Genomic DNA, 9,577 nt, shown 5'->3' with positions numbered 1-9,577 from the left:
TGGTGTGACAATGGAGAACACTGATCACTTCCCCTATCTTGGCAGCATCTCTCTGTAAAAGCTGACATCGATGCTGAAATTCAACATCATCTGAGCTCTGCGAGTGCCACATTCTCCCGAATGAAGCGTAGAGTGTTTGAGGATTAGTATATTCGCAGGGAGACCAAAATGCTTATTTACAAAGCCATTGCACTACCAACCTTACTGTATGCCTGTGAAACATGGACCATTTATAAATGCCACTTCCAACTTCTTTAAAGATTCCACCAATGTTGCCTCCGGAAAATTCTGCAAATTACTTGGGAAGACAGACGGACTAATGTTAGCGTTTTGGAAGAAGCAGACTACCAGCGTTCAAACAATGATCCTTCAACATCAACTTCACTAGACTGGCCATGTTGTTCAAATGCCTGATCACCGTCTTCCAAAGCAGCTACTTTGTTCCCAACTTAACGATGGAAAACAGAATATCGGTGGACAGCAAAAGAGGTTTAAAGATGTTCTTAAAGCGAATCTAAAAAAATGTAACATGAACATCGAGAACTGGGAAGTCTTGGCCCGTAAACATCGCAAATGGAGGTCGGCTATTATCAAAGGTGCTGTGGACTTTGAAAAAGCACGAATACAGGGTGAACGGGACAAACAAGCTAAGAAGAAGGCACGTCAAACAAATCCTCATCATGACCATCTTCCATCTGGAAACCTATGTCCTCACTGTGGGAGGCTGTGTGGATCCAGAATTGGCCTCCACAGTCACTGTTAAAGACCTTGGGCTCATCCAGACGACTGCAAAATGTGTGACATGACCGCTTTGTGTTCTCATTATTTTTTGGTCGTCCTGATGACGCCGAGTGCAAAAGTGCGTTTTCGCGCGGTTAAATCCGCTTTCGCACAACCGCGGAAAATGCGATACACTTTTTAAAAGCGTGAATCGCTTCGGCCGCTTGGACGCAATACCATGGATTTAAGAGATGACGCTGTTGCATGGGCGGTCCTGGGGCGGTTCCCCAGTCCCCCTCCTCTTTTCCAGCCAATCCTGTCCTTTGCACGTTTGCGCTTGTGTGGAAACGTCGCCTGGGAAAACGTGGCCAATCAGTGCTGTTGGATATACTGCGCAGGTGCAGAAATGCAGGTTTGCGCAGAAGCAGGAAGTCATGGTGGAAAAGCTGTTTAACCGTTTTGGATTAACGTGATTGCAGAAATGCAAGAAAGCATATTTGTGAAAGCAGCAGAAGGAAGGGGAAACTGGAAGGGGAAACACAAATCACTTTTGCGCCCAAATTATGATGTACTTGCAGGGGCTTATAAATGGCTGCAATAGGGAGTGTTTGGCAAGCCGAAAAGGGAAATATCCAAGAAGCCACTTGCTAAATGGAGTAACTTTTCTGCTTTACCACGAATGCGCATTTCTGCGAGACTTGCCAAGCAGATATGCTGCTATAGGTGCTCTGTCACAGAGCTATAGCCTTTCGCCCATAGCAACGGAATTAGCTGCGATCCTGACTTATGGCTAACTGTAACCAGAGGGGGTGTTTGGCAAGCTGAAACGGGAAATATCCAAGAACTCGCTTGCCAAATGGAATAACTATTCTGGTTTACCACGAATGCGCAGTTCTGCAAGACTTGCCAAGCAGACATGGTGTAAAGTGGGGGACACCGTAACCATAGGTGTTGTTTGTGTGCAATGAGAAGCTGGGTGGGCTGTGGCGTGTTTTTCTCCTTTGTAGCCGTGCAGCCTTGTAAGCCGCTTCCCACTCTTGGGGCACCCCACATCCCCAGATGAGTGGCTGGACAGCTTCCCCCCTCTCTGCTCATCAGCTGTGAATCGGATTTGTGTGAGGTACTTTGGCGGGAGGTTTGAATCCCCTGAGTGAATTCCTTGTGCTGCCCAATCCCGGCTCATCAGCTGTGAAGCAGGCGTGCTCACGGCTTTTAGGGGGGAGGTGCGAATCCCCTGCCTGAGTGGGTTCTTTGTGCTGCCTGCCGCCCTTTCATCAGCCACCTATGATTTTGCCCAGGGCCCCAAAGGCTACGGGAGGACTCGTGGCCCCCTCCTCCAAATTCGGTTTGGGCCATGACCTCCATTGCGCCCACAGGAAATTCAAACTTTCGCGCTTCCGCGTTCAAGCACGCATGTGCAGAACTGATAGCAGTGGAAGGGGAGAGTGGAGCAGACGTCATATTTTCCCAACGAATCTGAACATAGTGGGATGTGTTGGGGGCATGGACAGGAAAAAAGCGAGAAGATGCCGCATGTTCGGGCTGCGTGTGCGGCCGGTAAAAAAGCGTGTTTTTAATATCAGCAAAAAGCGGGAAAGGAGCGGGAAAAGGGGCAAGTGAGGACTCTCAGCTGACAGAGCGGGTATGGAAAACCTGGATTATCCCGCTCCATCTGGATGAGCCCCTTATCTTGGAAGACAATCTTACTCGGCCACGAGTGATCACCAGTGAAAAACTAATCTCGCTTTTCTTGGGAATAAGCCCCAGTGAATTCAACAGGACTTACTTCTGACAAAAGGACATGGTTAAGATTGCAGAGTCAGAAGAAGGCAGCTTCTTCCTTTATCTCAACTCTGCTTCTAGTTCAAGGAGAATATCCTCCTGTGGGATTTTCAGGTTAATTCTGGGGAGGAGTGGGAAGCTGCAAGTTTAAAGCTTGGTTATAGTGATATAGTTGAAGCTGTGGCCTTGAAAGCTGGTTGGTGTGGCATACAAACTAAAAATACCATCTTGCTGCTTTTTCTTTTTTCTTTTTTTAAAAAACCCGAATCTTGGCAATGCTCCTGTGCCTTTAACAGCTGCACAACAGGCTGAAATTGAACAAGTGTGACTTACCCCCAGCAACTGGGGTGATGTACTGTAGTGCTAGGAGACTTGATTTTCTGTGCAGGTGTGCAGTTCTTAAAATACACAGGAGGGCATTTAGGTGGAACAAAGAATTATTAATAGCTGCCAATTTTTCTAATGCCTGGTCCTGTGCTTTTAAGAGCACAAAGAAGCTCCCTCCTCCCATAAGGAAAGGGATGCAATAATAGGGTAAGCTTCGCTTCCCGAATTCCAGCGTGTATTGGCAGAAAATTAAAGGCACAGAGGTCCTGTTTTTTGGGAGGGAGGTGGCAACTTTTTGTGGGCGAGGCTGTCTGGAAGGGGCGAGGCGACTTCGAGACGCACGCCAGGTTTAGCAGCTGCGTGCAGGAGATGCTCATTCGGCTGGAGAAAAGTTCCGTCAAAGTTTGCGCGAGAAAGGTGGCCTGTAAGGGGCCAAACCATGCTGTACTGCTGGGGAACCGGCTCCTCTGGCCAGCTGGGCCTGGGCGAGGAAGGGGCCCCCGAGCCGGTCCCTTTCCGTCGGGGCCCAGAAGTAGCCGGGGGGCAAGAGGTGGTGATGGTAGCCTGCGGGACGCGGCACACGCTGCTGCTTTGCGCCGACGGCAGCGTGGCTTCCTGCGGGGACAACGCTCAGGGGCAGCTGGGCAGGAGGCTTCCACCGGGAGGGCAGCGCTCCTACGTGCCAGGTAGGAGGACCGGAGGAAGAGGTGATGGGCGTGTTTCTTTGAGGGGTTGGGTGGGCAGGATACTCTGTATCCTTCCCGCCCCAGCCCCAGTTTTCCAGCTCGGACTACGAAGAATCTCTTCCAATCCGGGGTGGGGTGCGCGCACCGCATCGAGCAAAGTCCGTCGTAAGAGATGCAGAATTAAGTTAACGGAGAATCTCCTTTGATGCATTTTCTTTTCCTCCCTTCCCGACGCCGGAGAGATTGTTTTTAATGCTGCTTTTATTGTTCCCCCTCCCCCGCAGGCGCAGTGAGAGAAACTTTAGGTGCCCCCCTTCCCGACGCGTATTGGTCTGGGATATTCTTCCTAGAATACGTGGGCTTTTTCTTCCGCCTCTTTGTTCTCCTTTCCAGTCTGTAATATGCTGGAGACAATCCCTCTTCCCTAAACATCTAGGGCATTCTCTTACCACCTTGGGTGTGAGGGAGAGGGGGCGGTAAAGAGCCACCCATGAACCCTAATCCCGATTCCTAGGGTTTTTTAAAAATAAATACATAGACGTTTCTAGCATTTGTAGAACTTGGGGTACGAGACAAAATGTACAGGTACTATTTTCCTTTTGGAGGGGTTAACCTGCTCTCCCCTTTTAATGTTTTACTTTGCTCCCCGCCCCCTGCAAAAATTCCTGTGGACATCCATTCCCCCCCCCCCTTCCCCCAGATAAGGATTGCAATCTAGTGCGCGTTTACTGGGCGGTGAGGCAGTGCGCACTTACATTTTACTCCCAGAAAATGTGCACAGGATTGTAATCGATCTGGGGTGGGACGAGAACGATTGAACTGTTATTATGGGTGAATCAGACGCAGCCGTTTAATTCCAAGGTGCAGGCTGCCGGAGCATTGGCTGTCTCTATCCAGAGCCACTTCTGTAAAGAGGTTGTCTTCTCTGACCCACAAGCGCCCTTTAACCAAGAGTGTTGTCTGTGGGTCATTGAGGAAAAGCCTGGGGGTCAGTGAGCGGATTGAATTGATGCTGCTGCTTCTAAAGTGGTGGTGGTCTCGTCTTTTCTCCTGTCGAGATCCAGAAAGAAAATATTTCAGCCCTACCCCCATCTCCTAGGAAGAAGCCACTAAAATATCCTAGGAGCCTTAAGTTTCAGTTTCCGCTTACCAGAAGATGAGTCACTCTGCCAAAAACAAAACACTTTAGGTTTCCTTTCTGTTCAGCGCTGGCTCAGTAGCTGATATCCCATTTTGTTTGGTTTTTTTAAATGCCTTTTTTCTCTGCTCTGGGAGCTTGTTCAAACTGAACTTCGAGTAGAAACTTGACCTTTTGCAGTAGACACTTCAGCAAATACTTTCCTGGAAAATATAATTTTTGTAATGAGTGCAAAAGCAGCACTCCAATACCGCCGTTTGAAGAGGAATGGAACAAATGTAAGTGACATGACATTCTGCAGTCTTCCTTTTTCTTACTGCTTCCATTCCCTCCCTCAAGAAGAAAAGAGCCAGGCAAAAGAGGAAGATTTCCCTCTTCTATCATTACCAAATCTGCTTGAGCACCAATGTGTGCCTGCCTGTGAACCCATGCCTTGCGCATATAGTCACACTGAGACACTAGTTTAGAAGTATCCACAGTACCCTGGGATCTATACTGGATGTGACTGCAGGCGACAGACCTTATTGTACTGATGATAGCAGTTCAAAGATTTAGAGTAGTTTAGAGGAGCCTGGGTCATTTGGGACTTTAAACACTAATGTGAGCACTTTGAATTGAGTCCAGAAACAAACTGGCAACCAGTGCATCCGTTTTAAAACAGGGATTATGCGAGTTCTAAATGGAACCCCAGCTAGCAGTCTGACTGCTGAATTTTGGACCACTTGAAGTTTTTGAGTTATCTTCAAAGGCAGCCCTACCAGGAGCACGTTGGAAAAATCCATTGTGGAAGTTGCTAGAGCATTGAATTCAGTGGCCAAGTCGTGTCTGAGGAGGGGCTGAAGTGGGTGAACCAACCATATCTGGAAATAGGCACTCCTGGCCACTGAGGCTACCAGACCCTCCAGTGATAGTGCTGGATCCAGGAGCATCCCTAAGCTATAGGCTTGCCCTTCCAGGGCAATGCAACCCCTTCCAGAACTGTGTGTCTCCCACCTTGTGAACTCGGGATCTTGGAGCGCATAACACCTTTGTCTTTTTAGGATTCCACTTCAATGTATTGGCCCACATCCAGCCCATCACCACCTCAGAGCACTGATCTTGCACCTCAAGAGCAGCTTCCAATTCAAATTAAACAATGAGGTAGAGCTGGGTGCCATCCACATATTGGTGACACCTCACTCCACATCTCCTGATGACATCTCCCTGCAGCTTCAGATAGTTATTATTAATAACATTTTTATCCCACCCTTCCTCTCAAAGGATGTCCAGGGTGGCAAACAAATAAAGCACCAAAAGCTTCTTGAAAACAAAGCATCTTAAACAATTCCAATACAGATGCAGAGTGAGATAAGATGTCAGCTTGAAAGGCTTGTTGAAAGAGGATGTTTTTCAGTAGGTCCCAGAAAGACAACAGAGATGGCACCTGTTTAATATGTATGGAGAGTGAATTCCAAAGGGTAGGTGCTACACCACTAAAGGTCTGCTTCCTGTGTCGTGCAGAATGGGCTTCCTGATCAGATGGTGTCTGCAGGAGGCCCTCACCTGCAGAGCGCAGTGACTGACTGGGCAAATAAGGGCTGAGATTATCTTTCAGGCAGTAGAGCCTGGTGGCTCCAATGTCAGTGGGACAGTGAATCCGCTCCGAGTTTTAGTCCAAACTTTCAAGGAGCTGTCCAAGGTGCCGAAACCGAATTCACTGCCCCCTTGACATTGGTGGCACCAGCTTCCATTGGTATCCTGACCTCAAGAAGTATAGGGCTTTATACCAGCACCTTGAAGTTTACCACATAACTCTTATGGTGCTGAATAGTCTCTCTCCCTCCCCCCCCCGGCAATAACTACTTTCTGTACATGGCTTTAAAGATAGGAGTGGAACCACTGAAGTGCTCCCAACTCCCAGAGCTGCTCCAGAAGAATACTGTGGTCAACAGTATTGAATGCTGTTGGGAGGTCAAGGAGACCACGCAGGGTTGCATTCACCCCATCTCTCCTGACAATGTCATCCACTAGGGTAACCTAAGGTAGTTTCAGTGCCCTGACCAGGCCAGAAGCTGGGCTGAAATAGATCCTGATAATTTCCTTCAAACATGGCTGAAGCTGGACTGACACCACCCTCCCAAGCATCATGCCCAAAAGGAAATAGTTGCCATTGGGTGACAGCTATTAAACACTTCTGGGTCCAGGCAGGTCTTCTTAAGAGGCTGACGCACCACTGCCCATTAATGATCCTTGAAGAAGGAATGTTTTGGATTTACCGTGTAAACATCTTCAGTAAAGACCATGAGTAGTAGTGCTAATTTCCCTAAATTGGCCTTTCTGTAAATACACATGTAAGATGCAGATTCATGGGTACATATTTGTGCATGAGCAAATCTGGTAACAATATCTGTCACCCATGTTCTTAAACCAGCGATAAGGAGATTTGTGTACAGAAGTATCTTTCTGGGTCAGTTGAAGGATAGGAACTGCAGACCTAAATCATGGCTGCAGTTTGCTTTAACTATGATTAATTACAATAATGGAGAGGGAAACTGATGAACCTAAGGGATGGGAAAAAGAATCACTACTTACCTTCCTAAAATTCAATTTCTTTCACAGGAATATTGTGTCCAGTATGTGCTTTAATCATGAGATCTAGAAACTTAGCTTTTTACATACATTCTTTTAAAAAAGTAATATTCTCAGTGAGAAACCAAATCTTGTATTAGTCTCCACACAGTACAGACATGGAATATATAAATATATTCTTCTGATGACTTTACAGTCATGCAAATGAATATTCTTTTTTTTTATGTGTCCTTCATCCCTGAAAGAACTAATCCAAGCACTGGAAGTGCAGACTATTGTCCATCTAAGCTGTGGGAAGGAGCACTCGTTGGCCATTTGTAACCGTGGAAAGGTTTTCTCATGGGGAGCTGGTGCTTTCGGACAGCTAGGCTCTGGAGAATTAAAAGACCGTTTAATTCCAAAGTAAGTAGTTAATAATCCCAACTGTTGTCAAAATAGAGTTGTGTAGCAGATGTAAGACTACTGACTTCAGCATCCAGGGAAATGAGAATTCAATTCCTCTATCAGCTATGGCTGTACTTGGTGGTCTTGGGAAGTCTTTCCTTTGTATTGGTAGCTATGGAGGTAAGGTGGGTATTTACTTACTTTATATAATAACAAAACCCAACTCCCGCTCCAATGGTTCTCCTAAGCCCATGCCTCTGCCACCATTCAGTCTCACATTCCCTCTAATTTATCAATAACTCAGTAAATGAGAGGTACAGGGGCGGTAGAAAGCTGGTCAGATACAGGTACTATTTCTAACAAAGGCGTTTAAGTTTATTTAGTACAAGATGATTAAGTGCACAAACTTACCTGGTTATTTTAAAATACTGTATCTTTAAATGAATATATGCTTTGTCAACTTGTTACTGTCACTTTAAATATCAGCAGCTTATAATGTTAAACGAAGAGAGCCTTAAGGAAGCAGTGAGTTACCCTATTAAACCCTTTAGCCAAATTTCTCTTTTATTCTCTCCACCCCAGTTAAGCCTCACCAACACTATGACGGAGGACTCTGCTGGAAGCCTCTTTTTCCGACCCTTTTCTGACCTATTGAAATGCAGAGGTTTGTCTTGCCGTACTGCCCTGGAAATCTTCCCTCTGGTGCTCCTGCCAGTCACCAGAGAGACCGCAGTCCCAAGCTGCTTCCCACTTCTCCCCTCCATTCTCCAGATTGGTTCTCCTCTTGTCTCTTCAGCCTGAGCCAAGTGATTCAGCTGTCCTCAGAATGTCTTTGGCCACCAAGCCACTCCGCCTGCCTCTCAGGTCATCCTTTTTCTTTCCAGATCCTTTTCCTCTGCTGTCATCTAGCTGACCCCACAAACACCAGGTACTAACAGCTCCTCAAGCAACTGGCTCACTGCTGACCAGCACCTGGCCATATATACACTTCTGGTCCCTCTAATCCAGCCCCAGCCAATCACAATGTCTGACTGAACATTCAAAACCTGCACCCACCAGTTGAAAGAGGCCTGCCTTCTAGCCCTCTTTTGCATACTGTGAGGAAGGGATGATGTTAGAATTCACAGTATGCAAAAGAGGGCTAGAAGGTAGGCCTGTTTCTTTGAGGCCCAAACTAACTCTCACTGGTCCAGACAGAAAACTTCTCACATCAGATACATTACCATGTACATTACAATACAAGTCTCAGAACACGCTACACAATAGCCATTAAAACTTAATTCAGATAAACAGGATTTCTTCGCAGTGGCCTTGGGAAGTTGTCTTTCCTCTACCTGTGGTATGTTTGCCTCCTAAAAAGCCGCTGAGTTTTCCAGCCCCACTTGGAGATGTCAGGAATTGAACCTGGGGCCTTCTGCGCATAAAGTAAGGACTCTGCCCCTGAGTTGTACAGACCTTCCTTTCTTGCAGGCGATGAACGTCAGAAGAGTTGCTTGGCATCATAACGCTGGCCGGAATGTCTTCTTCTGACTCTAATCCTCCTAACAGAGGAGAGGAGAGGAGCTGACAGGGAGATATGCATGGAGAGAACTGCCACTGTAGTTACTCTTCCTTGGTTATGTAAAATTAGCTGCAACAAAGATTGATGACCGGAGATAAAACAGAAGGAAATGGCCCTACCTGTGCTGGTCCTTCGTTATGCATACCATTTCAAGCCCTTGCCTGGAGGTAAGGAGCCCTGAAGGGTTCTGAACAGGTAGAGGCAGGCCGTTTGTTCACTGCGTTAATGTATAGCTCTGATCGTTTTTTCTTTTTTTTTTTCAATAATTTTTATTCAAATTTTCATAAAACATACAAGACGAAATCATAAAACATTCAAAGACAAAAAACAAAATCAAAAATAGTTAAACAAAAAAAAAAAAATAAAAAAAAAATAAAAAATAAAGAGTAAAATATTGACTTCCCATTTGTC

At 46.4% G+C, this 9,577-nt stretch overlaps 1 protein-coding gene across 1 annotated transcript in view; it reads left to right on the top strand.

Moving 5' to 3' along the window:
• Nucleotides 1–3,180: 3,180 nt before the first annotated feature.
• Nucleotides 3,181–9,577, top strand: part of LOC133363729 (probable E3 ubiquitin-protein ligase HERC6) — a 48,366-nt gene continuing 41,969 nt past the window's right edge. The window contains exons 1-2 of the mRNA XM_061583047.1: nucleotides 3,181–3,515; nucleotides 7,467–7,623. Of these exons, the coding sequence (XP_061439031.1) occupies nucleotides 3,269–3,515; nucleotides 7,467–7,623 (404 nt within the window). The 5' untranslated portion in view covers nucleotides 3,181–3,268. The remainder of the gene's footprint in view (nucleotides 3,516–7,466; nucleotides 7,624–9,577) is intronic.

Source organism: Rhineura floridana, chromosome 9 (assembly GCF_030035675.1).
Source record: "Rhineura floridana isolate rRhiFlo1 chromosome 9, rRhiFlo1.hap2, whole genome shotgun sequence".
NCBI classification, from domain to species: domain Eukaryota; kingdom Metazoa; phylum Chordata; class Lepidosauria; order Squamata; family Rhineuridae; genus Rhineura; species Rhineura floridana.
The sequence above is the reverse complement of the archived record's forward strand: the minus strand, read 5'-3'. Positions and strand labels throughout refer to the sequence as shown.